We start from the raw sequence: 18,787 nt of genomic DNA on the forward strand, positions 1-18,787 counted from the left end.
ACCAGCCAGCAACCTCATGGCTCACCCATTAACTAACCTTTCATTCACACCATACCAGCCAGCAACCTCATGGCTCACCCATTAACTAACCTTTCATTCACACCATACCAGCCAGCAACCTCATGGCTCACCCATTAACTAACCTTTCATTCACACCATACCAGCCAGCAACCTCATGGCTCACAACGACCTTCTTAGGACAGGATAGGAGTTTGAACCTCTCATAAAAGCATGCTTACCTTTCCCCGATGGTTGATGTCCAAATGTTCAGCCATCGTCAACAAATGTTTGACTCCGCCCAAGTTCCCGTCTTCTATTGCACAGAATAAGGCATCGATGGCAAAGTTATCACCTTCACTCTGAAATGAAACAACAAAATGGGTCATTAGAAATGGTCCAGGGTCACCACCACTGCATGCACCAAGATTAAAAGCCAATCACAGTTATTGTTTACAAAAATGGTTGTTGAACACATGATGATGGTCGTTACCTTTTGATCACACCAATGAATATTGATATGTTTGCCCACTTTTATCTATTGAACTTTGATGTTTGCTTACAACAGAATGAACACAACCATAAGCTGAAAGTGACCAAAGCTTTACTGCCTGATCAATAAACATGCATCAAAACGTTGAGGATTTCATGGCTCTCATATCAGACGATGGCTGTTGCGGGAGTTGTGTGAAATGAAGAGCAGACGTCACTTGAATCCAGGGTGATCACTCCAGCCTAATCTCACACAGACGTCACAGGCATTTCAGAAGAAAAACAATGAAAAGAAACTGCGTAGAATATATCGACCAAGTTTCTGCACTTATAGAAGCACACCCCATGCAACAAAACATCTAAAACGATCCCAATATTCAATAGCAAGCTTCGAAGCTAAATTTCCCTATCCAAAGAATTTGAATTTTCAATTTCAAATGTGCAGTTACTGCGGTAACCTTATCTCGTGTGTCATGCCTGCCATAGCCTTATGACTGGTTAGTTATTGACCAGCAGTATACACAGGAGCTGTGAGAATAAATGCAAGAGACACATACTGAAGAATAACTATTGACATTATTGTCAGCGTCTCTTTGAGTACTTGCAACACTGGCCAAAGTGTTATGAACCAGTCTTGAAAAACCCAGTCAATGATAAACAAGATGGATAACCTATTAGAACATTTTTGGCCAGTTTGCAAGGAGACCCATTGGCTGACAGGACAAGCAAGTAAGACTGACACAACCTGTGGCCATTACCATTCATTTACTGAGAAACCAGCCCTCAACAGTAGACTAAACTGGCAGGACAAGCAAGTAAGACTGACACAACCTGTGGCCATTACCATTCATTTACTGAGAAACCAGCCCTCAACAGTAGACTAAACTGGCAGGACAAGCAAGTAAGACTGACACAACCTGTGGCCATTACCATTCATTTACTGAGAAACCGACCCTCAACAGTAGACTAAACTGGCAGGACAAGCAAGTAAGACTGACACAACCTGTGGCCATTACCATTCATTTACTGAGAAACCGACCCTCAACAGTAGACTAAACTGGCAGGACAAGCAAGTAAGACTGACACAACCTGTGGCCGTTACCATTCATTTACTGAGAAACCAGCCCTCAACAGTCGACTTAACCAGAGCGTTTCACCATTAATTACAATTCTGGTCCAAATTGTCACAAAGTGCAACTGCATGAGAGTGACTTGTCTGTTCCAATGATCCAGTTATTTCCTCACGAAGGCAACTCCACAACTATTGACCGAGTCTGGTGCCACAATGTCAACACTTGTTGCTATCCGAGTCGATAGAAAGCCAATAACCCAGCACCTCCTCAAGTTAATTTATGCCATAATTAACTGACTTACAAGCACAAATTAGAAGAAAATATTTGTTCAGAATCCCTAGTGATAAGGATTACACGTATTTTGCAAATTTCCAAACACCCATTTCTTGACATTAATGAAATGGTCCAGGGACCATGTGCTCACCTCGGGTAATGTTAATGCATGTCATTTGCAGTGGATATCGGGAGAACAGTTTTGGTCATTAATATCAATATTGCAATCTCAGAGGAAGTGGTGTGGAAGCGCAGCTCTCTTTCCTGGGGCAGTTTATATCAATATTCCGTCACTAAACTGAGCTAAAAATGGTTTCCAAAAGGCCGCTCGCAAAAATTAAAAGAGAAAGAGGAGCTTTGCTCGGACTTAGAAATTTTTTCATCTTTCTGACTCGTCAGTTGAAAAAAAAAATTTCACAAAATTTTTTAAAGTCAAAAAAGTTTTGGGACTGATGACGTTGCTTCATTTTGAGCAGAAAAAAAAAACAGGTGAAAAAAAAATTTGATGAATCTTCAACCTTGAGAACAGGACCAAAAGACACTGAATGGTTAAAGTTCAAATGCGGTTCAAAGCCACGAGTTGTTTCTGTCACAAGCAACAGGTCCTAATCCATTGAGGTTCTTTACTGACTGCTTGAATCGCTGGAAGGCTGTGAAACTCTGTGCCGAGGCTGGCTATCATAGCTTGGCACGATCAATATATTTACCATGAGTATGCACGGCTGCCGCATACCAAACTCATCATAAATGGCCAGGAGACTTTGGCAGATTGAGCAATGAAAGAAGGAAGGAAGCTGGATTTTTGATTGCGGATGTTGTGCCGGGCTGTCTTATTGAACTGACAGACCCTTAGGTTTGGCCAGTGGGTGAGGGAGGAATTGGATGTTGTGCCGGGCTGTCTTATTGAACTGACAGACCCTTAGGTTTGGCCACTGGGTGAGGGAGGAATTGGATGTTGTGCCGGGCTGTCTTATTGAACTGACAGACCTTAGGTTTGGCCACTGGGTGAGGGAGGAATTGGATGTTGTGCCGGGCTGTCTTATTGAACTGACAGACCTTAGGTTTGGCCACTGGGTGAGGGAGGAATTGGATGTTGTGCCGGGCTGTCTTATTGAACTGACAGACCCTTAGGTTTGGCCACTGGGTGAGGGAGGAATTGGATGTTGTGCCGGGCTGTCTTATTGAACTGACAGACCCTTAGGTTTGGCCAGTGGGTGAGGGAGGAATTGGATGTTGTGCCGGGGTGTCTTATTGAACTGACAGACCCTTAGGTTTGGCCAGTGGGTGAGGGAGGAATTGGATGTTGTGCCGGGCTGTCTTATTGAACTGACAGACCCTTAGGTTTGGCCAGTGGGTGAGGGAGGAATTGGATGTTGTGCCGGGCTGTCTTATTGAACTGACAGACCCTTAGGTTTGGCCAGTGGGTGAGGGAGGAATTGGATGTTGTGCCGGGCTGTCTTATTGAACTGACAGACCCTTAGGTTTGGCCAGTGGGTGAGGGAGGAATTGGATGTTGTGCCGGGCTGTCTTATTGAACTGACAGACCCTTAGGTTTGGCCACTGGGTGAGGGAGGAATTGGATGTTGTGCCGGGCTGTCTTATTGAACTGACAGACCTTAGGTTTGGCCACTGGGTGAGGGAGGAATTGGATGTTGTGCCGGGCTGTCTTATTGAACTGACAGACCTTAGGTTTGGCCACTGGGTGAGGGAGGAATTGGATGTTGTGCCGGGCTGTCTTATTGAACTGACAGACCCTTAGGTTTGGCCACTGGGTGAGGGAGGAATTGGATGTTGTGCCGGGCTGTCTTATTGAACTGACAGACCCTTAGGTTTGGCCAGTGGGTGAGGGAGGAATTGGATGTTGTGCCGGGGTGTCTTATTGAACTGACAGACCCTCAGGTTTGGCCAGTGGGTGAGGGAGGAATTGGATGTTGTGCCGGGGTGTCTTATTGAACTGACAGACCCTTAGGTTTGGCCAGTGGGTGAGGGAGGAATTGGATGTTGTGCCGGGGTGTCTTATTGAACTGACAGACCCTCAGGTTTGGCCAGTGGGTGAGGGAGGAATTGGATGTTGTGCCGGGGTGTCTTATTGAACTGACAGACCCTTAGGTTTGGCCACTGGGTGAGGGAGGAATTGGATGTTGTGCCGGGCTGTCTTATTGAACTGACAGACCCTTAGGTTTGGCCAGTGGGTGAGGGAGGAATTGGATGTTGTGCCGGGCTGTCTTATTGAACTGACAGACCCTTAGGTTTGGCCACTGGGTGAGGGAGGAATTGGATGTTGTGCCGGGCTGTCTTATTGAACTGACAGACCCTTAGGTTTGGCCAGTGGGTGAGGGAGGAATTGGATGTTGTGCCGGGCTGTCTTATTGAACTGACAGACCCTTAGGTTTGGCCAGTAGGTGAGGGAGGAATTGGATGTTGTGCCGGGCTGTCTTATTGAACTGACAGACCCTCAGATTTGGCCAGTGGGTGAGGGAGGAATTGGATGTTGTGCCGGGCTGTCTTATTGAACTGACAGACCCTTAGGTTTGGCCAGTGGGTGAGGGAGGAATTGGATGTTGTGCCGGGCTGTCTTATTGAACTGACAGACCCTTAGGTTTGGCCAGTGGGTGAGGGAGGAATTGGATGTTGTACCGGGCTGTCTTATTGAACTGACAGACCCTTAGGTTTGGCCAGTGGGTGAGGGAGGAATTGGATGTTGTGCCGGGCTGTCTTATTGAACTGACAGACCCTTAGGTTTGGCCAGTGGGTGAGGGAGGAATTGGATGTTGTGCCGGGCTGTCTTATTGAACTGACAGACCCTTAGGTTTGGCCACTGGGTGAGGGAGGAATTGGATGTTGTGCCGGGCTGTCTTATTGAACTGACAGACCCTTAGGTTTGGCCAGTGGGTGAGGGAGGAATTGGATGTTGTGCCGGGCTGTCTTATTGAACTGACAGACCTTAGGTTTGGCCACTGGGTGAGGGAGGAATTGGATGTTGTGCCGGGCTGTCTTATTGAACTGACAGACCTTAGGTTTGGCCACTGGGTGAGGGAGGAATTGGATGTTGTGCCGGGCTGTCTTATTGAACTGACAGACCCTTAGGTTTGGCCACTGGGTGAGGGAGGAATTGGATGTTGTGCCGGGCTGTCTTATTGAACTGACAGACCTTAGGTTTGGCCACTGGGTGAGGGAGGAATTGGATGTTGTGCCGGGCTGTCTTATTGAACTGACAGACCTTAGGTTTGGCCAGTGGGTGAGGGAGGAATTGGATGTTGTGCCGGGCTGTCTTATTGAACTGACAGACCCTTAGGTTTGGCCAGTAGGTGAGGGAGGAATTGCCTGCTCCTTGAGACAGTTCCAGGCAAGGGGCTTCCAAGTTGATAACAGGAAGAAGTTTTTGATGAGAAGGTGACAGACTTGAGCCAAATGCCCTCCTCCTTCACACAAAAAATGCAGTCCAATATTTTGAGAAGTGAGGGCAATCTTATGGATGACAGACTCTTGAGACAGAACCAGGCAGTTGGTTGGAGGATGAGGGAAGTGAAATTGATTGAGAGCCTCTGAAGTTGATCGCAGTGGGACACTTTGCTGACGTGAAGTTGACAGTCTTGAGGCAAATGCCCTCCTTCTCCACATGATAACCACAGCCAAATGTTTTGAGAACTAGGGGCATGGTTGTCTTATCGTGATGCTGGTCCCATCAGATAGAAAGGAGCAGACTAACACTACCAGTACCAGACAGGCCACAAGGGAATAGAAAGACAATTATCACGTGACAAGATTTTTCTCATCATGAACAAGTCCTTCATAATGAGTTCCCCTCTAGTTTTTTGACAAGATACTCTTCTGATCGAGTCTACTAAGATGTAAAACTGTTGCTTACCCTCACCGAAAGGCAGTGCACTGAAAATGACTGCATCACCCTGCTTTTGACTGAAACCCCCACTGCATATGACTGTCTTAGGCATATCATTTTTTCTTAATGTTTTAATACCACTGATTTTGACTGAAAGACCACTGCAAAGCACTGCCACTTGCATATCAGTATGAACGACGTATTTCCAAAACACTGCCTATGACTGAAAGACCACTGATTTCCACTTCTCCAACTCTGATCGAAACCCGTGGCATTTTCAACATGACTGAAAACCACTGCTTTATGACTGGTGAGATTAAGACTTGATGGCAGTGTAAAGCAGTGGTAATTGCAGTCAAATTCAGTGTTAAATATCACCCATAATGCAACCTGAGACAGGAAGCTAGTAAGTTTGAATTTGATAGTCAAACATTCAAGAAATTATGGTAGCTCTTCATATTTCTCGATATTTACCCGAATTTCAATATGAGAAGAGGGGAGTTTTAGTCAGTTTGAATTGGAACACATAAGGAGCCAAATGAATGCAAAAAGGGTAATCTAGACAGACACTGAAGTTGTATTTTCAGCAAATCAAGAAGGCTGTGGGCCCTATAGGTGTTGTATAACTTGTAATGCATGCATACACTGCAAGATATCTGCATGTATCTTCATGCATCTACTGTAGGCGCTATAGGTGTTAATTGTAATGTATGCATACACTGCAAATTATCTGCATGGGAGCTCAATACACATCAATCAGTAGATCATTATTCTACAGGCCGCGTGCAGTTACTTTATTTGGACGTCAATTTGATCTAGCATCCCTGACATCACTGACAGTAGCTATGTGCCAATTGTGTCGTTTCAATTGTCTAGTAACCCATCTGACCACTGTCATTATGACAAAGTTTGCAATGACGTAGGTCAAGGACGTGAATTTGTCATCTTTTTACTGTGTCACGTCATCATGCAATGGCGATGTCCTCTATTTGTGCAGATGACCTCATCACTGCCATTATATTGGACGCAAACACACCGTCTAAAATAGGACAGCAAAAGTAACAGTTCGCTAGAAGTTTTTGCTTTTTCGAACAATTTCTTTGGTTGTCATCAGCACAGGGGGGTCACGTCCCCCAAACCTCTCTCGGCATCCGTGCCTGCATGCCATTAAATAAATTATTCATATTAACACTGAAAATGACTGCTCCCTCCAAGAGGTTTTGGAAATGGCAGTCAAAATCAGTGGTGTTTCAGTGTGGATTCAGTGTGCTGCGAAATATTTAAATTAACACTGAACCCCACTGCCAGCCCTGTGCATGATGCATAGTGGGGAGTCATTTTCAGTGTCAAAAGCAGTGGAAATCAGCCAGCCTAAATATTTAAATGAGCACTGCTTTTGACTGCCTTACCACTGATTTTGACTGTCTTACCACTGCTTATGACTCCCTAACCTCTATTTTTGATTGCTGTATATACTGTATGCTTTGGTATTGCGTGACTGAAAAACACTCCCTATGACTGCTTTCCACTGATTTCAACACTGCCATAAAAATGTGAGGTAACACTGCAACCTGACTGAATCCTGACTGATATCACACTGCTTTTCGGTGAGGGTACTTCCTCGAAATGGTCCATTAACCCGTGGTCAATGTCAACATCAGATGCTTGGGCACAGTCAGTATCCACTCTGATGACAGTAGAGCAAGCACCTGTACGAAATCAAAGTAGATACCCTCTTAATCTCCAAAGCTTAACTTCAGTCAACTGCAAATGATAGGCACTTTCTTTTCTACCCTGGTCAATGACAAATCGGAATGTTTGAAATTATCTCTCCAAGGATTGAACAATAGTCAAAACAACAAACTATCCATGAGAACGAGTCATTAACGAGAGAAAACACGTCATCTGACATTCAGGCCTGGACACTTCAGGGAATCACATCGGCCCAAACACAACACTGAACCAACTCAACTAGTTCATTATCTATTGATCCGAACAGGAATATGCAGTAGGCCTTCCCACCCTCTCCCACAGGCTTTGTCACATGATAACACACATTCAGTGCCACCAGATGTTATTTCCATGGACTTAATGGTGACTTTATTTAGAACTGATTCACCAGGGAACTTGAACAACACAATGATCCATAGTTCACCACGATAGACGTGAATCAAACAACACAGAATGGAATCTCTCCAATCATTCTGATAAAAACAGAATTAGCTCCACTTCCTGATTGTTCCATTTTGATTGGTAAATGAGTTGAATGAGTGCATACCAGGACAATGACAATATCAGCGGCCTACTTTGATATCTATCGCTGATTTCATAAAGCTGTCAGAATGTGGATGCACCAAGTCATAAACATATTCTTAAGTTAGAAAAGGGAGTTATGAGTTCACTGGATTTACCCCCTAACCAAGCCTGGCAGAACTACAGTCGTGATACATGCACCACTCATAACAAACCCGACCAGAGCTCTGATTGACAGTGCTCAGCTAGAAAGATAGAAATATTGGTGTTTCTGGAACCTGTCCCCTACTCTTTTCATACAGCAGAACAACTCATCAATAACCCAATAGGTCTGCTTTAGCTAACCGAATTTTCTATTTGGCAAAAACCTATTGCTTCCTCCCTAATTACTTCCAGAGAAGAAGTGCAAAGAGTTACAGCAAAACAGTTTCTTTACAACTCCAAGGATTCTCCATTAAAGTTGAGCTGAAATCCCTTAAGTTTTACGAAACCGGATGCTATTCCAGTTAACACCTGAGCAACTCCTTGAGGAGAGAACAAACACGATGGATTGCTGCAACTAAAGCTATTGCTGTAATGTGATTAGATATCTGAACCAGTGGGTAAATAGGAAGGAGTCGGCATGTCACATGAGGTAAACAACACAAATGCTCGAGTAATATTGTTAGCAATAACAGGTACTGGCATTGAATGAGCTCTGGGTTCTCCCTGAGATATCCAACCATCTACTCTGTAAAGACACTTCCTTTATGGAGATGTGGATGACGTACTGTTAGCAATAACAGGTACTGGCATTGAATGAGCTCTGGGTTCTCCCTGAGATATCCAACCATCTACTCTGTAAAGACTGGTACATAGTTCTTACAATCCATTCATCAGCCATTTCTTATCATCAGTCAGGAGGGCGATGGTTTATCATCCCTCAAATAGCATCATATTTCTTCTATCACTTGTAATGTATCATTTCATGATTACAAGTTACGTGTTCAGACCAGGGCAATATAAAGATCATTGTAGTTGTCCACAATTGTTTTAAATCCTACACATCACCTCACCTCTGTTCCAGTTAGCATGTGAAGACAAATGCTAATAATGACCTGTTGACTGCTCACCATCGGCCAGGAACCAGTGTAGACTGGATTAATTGGTCTGGTTGATTAAAGACCAACACCCTGGTTTCACCATCAATGATTGCAGGCACAAACAACTGCAGCCTCCCCTGGACACCAACAGTCCACAAGAGCTGAGTTCCGGGCTTGAGTGCAATAGAGCAGTCCTGTACACCATAGACTGCTCTCTGTCTTTCATTCGGTTTGTAAACCTCACCAGACTCATCACAATACTATGAGTAAGACGATATGTATAGTAGATACCAGAACAGTTCAATGCAAACCAGATTCCCGTCTCACTACGCTGCAAGCATTGGTTCATAAAAAGGACAGGCAACCTCTCGGGGAAGAAATCATTAGGATTTCTCAGCGACGTGACAACGTCTTCTTTTGAAGTGATCACCTGGATGTGTTGACGGTCTAATTGAATCATTGCGAGTGTCCCGATGTGAGCTCATCAAAGTCGCTGAGCCAGCGGCTCATGTTTAGTAAGATTTTCATGTTACATGGATAAACCACCATCAGAGTCAAGGTTGACACTGGGATTTGGTTGGCTACATATCGTTTGGTTTAGATGAGTCAAGATCCTTCAGTTGGATGTAGGCAACATAGATGGTAAAGGTTGCAGTTTACTGATACCAGCTGGTCTCTCCTGTAACTTTCACTCTTGGAACGTAATCATTGTGTGGTTCTACAGGGAATCCTAAGATCCCCATGCCCTTACCACCAATGACAATGACTCCATATTGCCATGCCAATGTAAACACAATGACAGACCATCATAAACCACCATGCCGATCACTTCAACACAACCCAAGTTCAACACTCTTGACCAACTGTTCAATCATCCAATGATGCAACACTAACATTATGAAAATCGCCCTTCAAAACTCCTTCGACAAAGAACTGCACCTCAGAGATGTGAGGTCATCTTTCAACATTAGATTTCAACTCGAGCAACAGTAAATATGATGTGCAGCCATCGTGAAGCACGTTACGTCCTCTCCCAAGAGCTGATGCTGGTCATCCGAGTACAAGGAGTTTGAAAACAATCTCTGTGATCTGTACTGAGTGCTTCACGTGCAGCCATCGTGAAGCATGGTACGTCTTCTCCCAAGAGCTGATGCTGGTCATCCGAGTACAACGAGTTTGAAAACAATCTCTGTGATCTGTACTGAGTGCTTCACGTGCAGCCATCGTGAAGCATAGTATGTCCTCTCCCAAGAGCTGATGCTGGTCATCCGAGTACAACGAGTTTGAAAACAATCTCTGTGGTCTGTACTGAGTGCTTCACGTGCAGCCATCGTGAAGCATAGTATGTCCTCTCCCAAGAGCTGATGCTGGTCATCCGAGTACAACGAGTTTGAAAACAATCTCTGTGGTCTGTACTGAGTGCTTCACGTGCAGCCATCGTGAAGCATGGTACGTCTTCTCCCCAGAGCTGATGCTGGTCATCCGAGTACAAGGAGTTTGAAAACAATCTCTGTGATCTGTACTGAGTGCTTCAGGATATCATGAAGAATACATTTGCAAAGGCTGCAAGTTTTTCTTGAGGAAAACAGCTCAGCTTTCAATGAGAAATGTCACCAAGATTGTGTTCTGTATCTTTCGCGGCACTTACAGTGTATTTCTCCTGAAAAAACAGTGCCAGGGGACATCGAGTACATGTAAAGTGGTGAGGAATAGATCAGGTTTTCAAAAACTACGCAAACTCTTTGTTGAGTGGAAGTTCAGATAAGAGAACGTGGTCAGGCATGCTCAGTTAGTGCTGAGGGTCCAGGAACATTTGGTACCATGTCAAGGTCTGCTGTTAACATCTGTACTTGCTTGCTGGTTGACTTTTGATACATAAAGTTTATCTTCAATCTACAGACAAATGCAATCCCTTTCTCTCCATGAATCAGCCAGATGAGTAGAGAATGGTGTCCATGACCTGGGCTGTGGGCTGCATCTCTGCTAGAGCAGGGGTGACCACATGACTACCACCATCTCTTTATGGTTTTCAGCAAACCCTCTTGTGGCCTCTGCCTCGTTTACTTATCATAGTCTCTGTTTCAGGAAAAGTCCACAAAGCTTATCCACTTTAGCTATCATGAATGCATTAAGTGTTGACATTCCTGTGGTGAGAGAGCAGCAGAATAAGTAATTCAATTGCTTCCTTCTGCAACAGAGGCCAACTGTCTCCTTAATGGAAGTGCATTAACCTCTCATAGGGAACCCTGCAACACCTGACAGATAAGATTGGCTTGATTATATTTGGCACGAAATGCATTAGTGACAACTAACAGAAGAAAAGACTTGGCCTGGTAACATCAGATAATGCACTAATCACGGCATGATGGAGACAAAGCTTTCATAAAACGATCCCTCTCACTCCAACATTCAAACTAACTCAACTCATGGAACATAAACAAAGCATTGCAGCAGCCTGCACCTTGGGGGAAATCAAAGATATTTTTAAACATTTGGGCCAATTATCTTCACCACAACATCCACAGAACTGGCAGCAAAAACGCCCCATTTCCATGAAAACCTTTCTTGGCCATGTTTTATATGAAAACCTGATGATTAGAGCACATCGACCTTCCTTGAAGGAGAGAGCAGAATACAAATAGCATCGATTATCTTCAAGAAACCATTATTTGGGCACATGCGTCATCTCAGGGGATGAGTGGGGAAATTCATTTGATTGCAAGTTTAACTTTTGCAGGTCGCAGCTCGATGTGAGGACAGCACAGGCTGGGAACCGCGGCCACCTTGCAGCCACGACTCATCTGTGTGCATATGACCAAACGCATAGGCTGACCTCTCTTGGTGGAGTAAGTGAGTGATGATTGGGTCTATCTTCAGCCAGCTTTCATAGGCAAGGCCTTGCAAACACATCCCTGCGAAACTCCTCTATCTTAGTAAGTTATAGTAATGGGGTATTGTTTTGCAATATATCTGCCCAGTCAAGAGCCTAGGATATAGCCTGCTGCAGAGATGGAGTAATCCAGGACACAGTGTGGATACTACTGCCAAGGACTGACCAGCTTCTTTCTCATCAAGATCATCAATCAGGATTAATGGTAATCGAGTTACCAGCCCAACATAAAAGTACAAACCTCAGCAGCCGGAAATTGCTCCGATGGGTAAAATGAGAAATGAACAGGTGGAAGTGAAGACGCAGCGTAAGTAAAGCCCCCCCCTCGGGGCCAGGACAATCATTGGAATAAAAACGGATATCAATGTTTGCTTGATAAGCATTGGCCAGACAATCATAAAACAAACCAGCAGACGTTATGAATTCAGAGATGGAGTGAGGCATGGGTGAGGCAATCATAGACAACTCTGCACTGGTGATTCATCAGCATGGTGAATGTCAAACTTAATATGCCGAGGTCTATCATAGTTGTCATTTCTCCAAGCATGAAAGCCAATCAGGTAACAAGCATCATACACATACTGCCACAGGATGACCCTGGAGAGGCAAAGGTCCAACATCTCATCCACTTAAACAATCACATCCAGCTCATCAGAGACAACTAGGGGTAATCAGCCAACAACTCAGTGTCAACTCAACATGAAAGTGAGTTGTCACTGCTGTTGTGTTGCAGCTTGCACTGTAACAGCATGGCTGAGTACAGGGACTCCAGCTAGAGGAAAAGGCTGGGCTCAGCCAACAACTCAGTGTCAACTCAACATGAAAGTGAGTTGGCACTGCTGTTGTGTTGCAGCTTGCACTGTGACTGCATGGCTGAGTACAGGGACTCCAGCTGGAGGTAAAGGCTGGGCTCATCAACACCATTGCCAGGTACCACAATCCAGATAAGGCTTTCAAACTACTGACACCGGTTAGAGACCAAGGTTGGGCTCTAAAAGTGATGAGCTTCATGGTTGGTAACAAATTATTAGAAATACTTCATAAAGCATTGCATGTGAGTTGTAGGATAAGGTGAGGTGGCAATCTGTAGGCTGTGATGGGCTTTCATGCCAAGTGTTGAAAGCCTTGAGTTCACCAATACAGACGTGACTGGCGACCAAGGTGACTAATTGAAGTCACAGCACTCAACCAATCAAAGACAATACCGCCATATATCCTGAATTGCCCCGATAGAGCTGAGCTATTCTATCAATATTCATAACCTTATCACCCCCAGCATCAAGATAAACTTTCAATTATTGCAGCTGATTAAGTTAATGTTCCGCTATTCACTGATAAAACTCATTATTTTTCCCTGCAAAAGAAATCACATTGCGATTGAGGGGACGTTACAATACAATGCATGAGTTCTGGCTCGATGGAATAATTACGGCACCCTAAAGTGCATTGAGAGGCGTTTTATGCTTGAGATGGTAAAGAGTGTTCTTCTGTGAGAATGCCTGCTCTTAATGGGATTAAAGTTACCAATTGCACGAGAGCCTTAAAGCATCAGCAACAAGTTGCAATTCACTTTTTACCGTCGATGGATGAATATAAAAAATATCACCAAGCAACATAATGATACATAAACAACTATGGATTCAATCAATACTGGTAACTATAATAGTCTATTGCCCAGAACCTGAGTTATTCACCACCTACAACACATTTACTGCAAAAATCAATGTTTTCAAAGGCCTGCTGATCAGTTATGTACTTATGGCTCCATACACACATATTCAAATGGTCATCTGACTTGTAGACCTATAACTAAGTGACAATACCTACAGCTGTTGGCTGAGGCAAGCTGGCTTACTATTAATCATATAACATGAATTTGCCAGCTAGAGACAAGTGGTTCACTATTTCTAAGGAGAGAGGGTCAGCATCATGTTGGTATCAAAACCATGACAATTGGTTGGAAACTGTTTGCTAGCTGGAGGGGGGATGGCAATCTCCATCTAAAGTTGGTGAAGTCAGTTATTTAAAGGTTTCATTGTCAGTTATGTGTCACGCGGGCCATGCAGATGCAGTATCATCATCGGCCAATTGGTTTATAGCTACTTTCCAAGATCCAATTTTTACAGAAATTGTTTGTTTTTTTCTCACAAACCACTTAACTTGACATTGACAGTTGAATCCCAATGTGACGTTTGATGAGACAAGAAATCAATAGGTTCAATGCAGAACAACAGCAGACGATCTGGAAACATAAACATTGAGAATAAAGCTGACATCAGGCAAACAGTGATTGATTATCGATAACCGGGAATTGTTCCTGATAAAGCAATAAAACTGAGTTGATATTAACATACTCCACAACAACAGTAGACTTATGACAGCTTAATCCAAATCTGGGTCTGCAGGCTTTGGTCCACCACTCCTTGGTGTTTGAGAGCTCTTGATCATATATAGGTATACGATGGGGCATACCTCTATCCATTCCTGACATTGCTCTGACAACAAGAATGATGGTGTGCACAGGATGACGACTCATAGACCGAAGACCTGGCGACGTTTCAATGGCATATTCATGCCTATACTTCATCAGATATCACCTACCGATAACCAGGACAGTCAGCATGAGGCTCTGAGACCTGGATTAATAGAGCAAGTGTACCAGATTGGCAGACTAACCTTTCCTCAAGTTCAGGTTTTTTCATTTCAGGAGTCAGTAGTCAACAACTTGTGCGTCATCATCGGACTAAAAAATAGCTTTGGATTACCACCAGTTGCTTTTATGTTTTCTCCTATTCACATCCAATAATAGAGATCCAGGGTTGGAGTGAATGATGGTTGGTGCTAGGGATCACAAACTGGGATGCAGACACGCTACTAATGGGAAGAAAGACAGGTCATTGCAGTGGCCATCAAGGACTGCTGTGTGGCCTGTAAGAACTGTCTACTAATGGTAAGAAAGACAGGTCATTCCAGTGGCCAGCAAGGACTGCTGTGTGGCCTGTAAGAACTGTCTACTAATGGTAAGAAAGACAGGTCATTCCAGTGGCCATCAAGGACTGCTGTGTCGCCTGTAAGAACTGTCTACTAATGGTAAGAAAGACAGGTCATTCCAGTGGCCAGCAAGGACTGCTGTGTGGCCTGTAAGAACTGTCTACTAATGGTAAGAAAGACAGGTCATTCCAGTGGCCAGCAAGGACTGCTGTGTGGCCTGTAAGAACTGTCTACTAATGGTAAGAAAGACAGGTCATTCCAGTGGCCATCAAGGACTGCTGTGTGGCCTGTAAGAACTGTCTACTAATGGTAAGAAAGACAGGTCATTCCAGTGGCCATCAAGGACTGCTGTGTGGCCTGTAAGAACTGTCTACTAATGGTAAGAAAGACAGGTCATTCCAGTGGCCATCAAGGACTGCTGTGTGGCCTGTAAGAACTGTCTACTAATGGTAAGAAAGACAGGTCATTCCAGTGGCCATCAAGGACTGCTGTGTGGCCTGTAAGAACTGTCTACTAATGGTAAGAAAGACAGGTCATTCCAGTGGCCATCAAGGACTGCTGTGTGGCCTGTAAGAACTGTCTACTAATGGTAAGAAAGACAGGTCATTCCAGTGGCCATCAAGGACTGCTGTGTGGCCTGTAAGAACTGTCTACTTATGGTAAGAAAGACAGGTCATTCCAGTGGCCATCAAGGACTGCTGTGTGGCCTGTAAGAACTGTCTACTAATGGTAAGAAAGACAGGTCATTCCAGTGGCCATCAAGGACTGCTGTTTGGCCTGTAAGAACTGTCTACTAATGGTAAGAAAGACAGGTCATTGCAGTGGCCATCAAGGACTGCTGTTTGGCCTGTAAGAACTGTCTACTAATGGTAAGAAAGACAGGTCATTGCAGTGGCCATCAAGGACTGCTGTTTGGCCTGTAAGAACTGTCTACTAATGGTAAGACAGGTCATTCCAGTGGCCATCAATGACTGCTGTGAGGCCTGTAAGAACTGTCTACTAATGGTAAGAAAGACAGGTCATTCCAGTGGTCATCAAGGACTGCTGTGTGGCCTGTAAGAACTGTCTGGTTCACTACATTTCCTGCTTCGCCATGCCAACCAGTAGGTTGTCATTCGGTGAGTCACTTGCAACATAGACCATACCACAAAGTCAGCTATTTGAAATATGCCTTCGACCAGGTATTTGAGAGATTAAGAACAGCATTGAAATGGATGAGTTGTGATATAGAATGAGATACTTTTTACGTATAGTATTTCTAGGGAAATGAGGCAAAATGAATCAATCCAATCTGACTTTGTATTTTGAAGTCTGCAAGCAGGACTCTAGAGCGCTTTTCCTACTTCAAGTTACCCCTGAAAGGCTAGAGGCCTTGTACAAAATGGTGAGCCTTCCAGTGTGCCATGTAAGTCGGAGGAATTGTGTTGGGTTGATCTGAGATGGTAGCCGGCTCAACATACAATAAGGTCTGCCCACCACAAGTTTGATGCTTGAGGCTACTGTAGCAATAGACTAGCCCCAAGTCAAAACCACTGGCAGATCACCAGACCTCACACCAGCGCCAGCGGTCCGAGACTTCAACATATATGGTGTTTACCAAAGTGATAGAGAGCATACTGAATGAGTCCACAACTCCACAAGCAAATCCCCAGAGACCACAGAATTCAATTAATAACACTGTTCCCGTGTAGAATGAATAAAATATGGAGCTTAATACTTTAGGCAAACCTGCAGGGATTCTAATGAAGTATTTATTCAGATGTGAAATAACAGTTTTAATGGAAAAAGCAATGGGAAAACATCGAGAAACGTGCGGTAAATTGGCAAAAAGAAGTCATAAACCATAGGAAAATCGGTCTTATACTGTCAACGGTTCACCAAGTCACATTCATAATCTCAATGTCTCTGCACTTTTTCTTGAATAAAACATCAATCGGACTTGCACTCACTTCATCTAAAACATCTTTCGAAAATCTAATGCTTGAATAAATGAATACTGACAGTTTCACAATGCAATGGTTCTCTGTGCAGTCCCTCTGTTCTGGCTTCTTATTGAAAGCCTTATGAAATATGGATGAGGACTCAGTTATTGAGGACGCATTTGGTCTGGCGATATTGAGAAAATCTCCACATGTATGACATGGTAATGTTCCCATCTGTAGACTGAGTAGCAAAAGCCATAGATGTACTTTGTTCTGGTAAGGGAGCTTTCATCAGAAGATTTGCAGATCTAAATTTGACTTTCAGCTGGTCTTTTCAATTAGTTGTAGCTTAAGTGGGAACCAAGTTGCCAAGAAATCAAGTTCATCTTATTTGAGCCAAGAGAACTGAAACTGAAACAGCTCACCCTCTTTTAAGCTTTGGTTGACAACTTCTGGAACCAGCCAGACATTATGCAAAGATGAACATTGTGACATTGTAATCCCCACTTACATTCAAGATTACCGATCCTGATTAAACCAAGCCTTTCATCAGAGTAATGCGGCACAGTCCATTTGTCTGATTTAAGACTTCTTGACTAATTAGATAGATTAATAGCTCCAGAATCATGGCTCATTGAACAGGAAATCAATGTGGAGAAAAGGATGATGAATGGGAAGGTTTCTGGCTGAAATGAAGATGTTCAAGACACAGTCCACAACCACTGCTATGGTATTATATTTGGCTCGAAAGTTAGCGAGACATGAAATTAAATTGCTGATCCATTGAATATCTTGTCAATGTCTTGAAATAGTTTGTGAATCGAATGAAGGGCTTCTCAAGGAAATCCGATGTTGAGGCTTTGAAATGGTGAATCACTGAAGGGACAGCTTCCTCAATAAGCTTGTTATTGAAATTAGTCCTGTAGAGTTTGGTATAAGAATGGAAGTCAGCCAGTAAAGGCATTTGAATTGATGATCTAATGAATTTTTCATCGAATTTTTGAGATGGTTTAAATTCTGCAGATAGAGAGGCGGCTATTCTTTCGAAATGGTATGAAATAGAGGTACTGAGATGGATAAGGGTTTATTTGTTGAACAAACATTGACACTAATGAAGAAGGCTGAGAGTTTGAATTGATGATCTACTGAATTTCTTACCCAATCAATGGAAGGAAGGGTTTATGATGGAAAACATCTTGTCTGGAGGCATCGAAAATGTATAGGTTGAAGAATATGACTCCCTCTGCCGAGACGTTGGTAAAGAATGCTAAAGTTAATTGGCTTTACATAGCGAAACCCGTCCAATAGACAACCCATCCCTGCACAGACCGTTCTTTCCCTCACAAATAACAAATTCCAAGAAACAATCTTGTCACGTACAAAGAGACCAATTTATATTCAGTTTGCGTGTGCAAGTCAATATTTCCTAGAGTCTGGAACATCAAGCCAACAGGTCAATACCAGAAGAGGATTGTCTTTTTCGCTGGTTGTGATGGACCAAACAAGTTATGATCTGGAATCTGCTCATCCATTTCATCCTAGTTTCTGTAGTGGTTCTCAATCAGCTGGGCTCGTGTGGAGTAGTTCCACAGATGATGAAACAATGGAAACAAGATGGACCACTGGGCTCGTGTGGAGTAGTTCCACAGATGATGAAAGAATGGAAACAAGATGGACCACTGGGCTCGCGTGGAGTAGTTCCACAGATGATGAAACAATGGAAACAAGATGGACCACTGGGCTTGTGTGGAGTAGTTCCACAGATGATGAAAGAATGGAAACAAGATGGACCACTGGGCTCGTGTGGAGTAGTTCCACAGATGATGAAAGAATGGAAACAAGATCAACCACTGGGCTCGTGTGGAGTAGTTCCACAGATGATGAAAGAATGGAAACAAGATGAACCACTGGGCTCGTGTGGAGTAGTTCCACAGATGATGAAAGAATGGAAACAAGATGGACCACTGGGCTCG

General features: G+C 43.8%; 1 protein-coding gene across 5 annotated transcripts in view; it reads right to left on the reverse strand.

Moving 5' to 3' along the window:
• LOC135499869 (death-associated protein kinase 1-like) overlaps window positions 1-18,787 on the reverse strand; it is a 61,582-nt gene that overhangs the window by 18,874 nt on the left and 23,921 nt on the right. For all 5 annotated transcript variants that reach the window (XM_064790902.1, XM_064790882.1, XM_064790908.1 and 2 more), the window contains exon 10: window positions 240-359. In XM_064790902.1, coding sequence (XP_064646972.1) covers window positions 240-359 — 120 coding nt within the window. The remainder of the gene's footprint in view (window positions 1-239; window positions 360-18,787) is intronic.

This window comes from Lineus longissimus, chromosome 2, assembly GCF_910592395.1.
Source record: "Lineus longissimus chromosome 2, tnLinLong1.2, whole genome shotgun sequence".
Taxonomy (NCBI): domain Eukaryota; kingdom Metazoa; phylum Nemertea; class Pilidiophora; order Heteronemertea; family Lineidae; genus Lineus; species Lineus longissimus.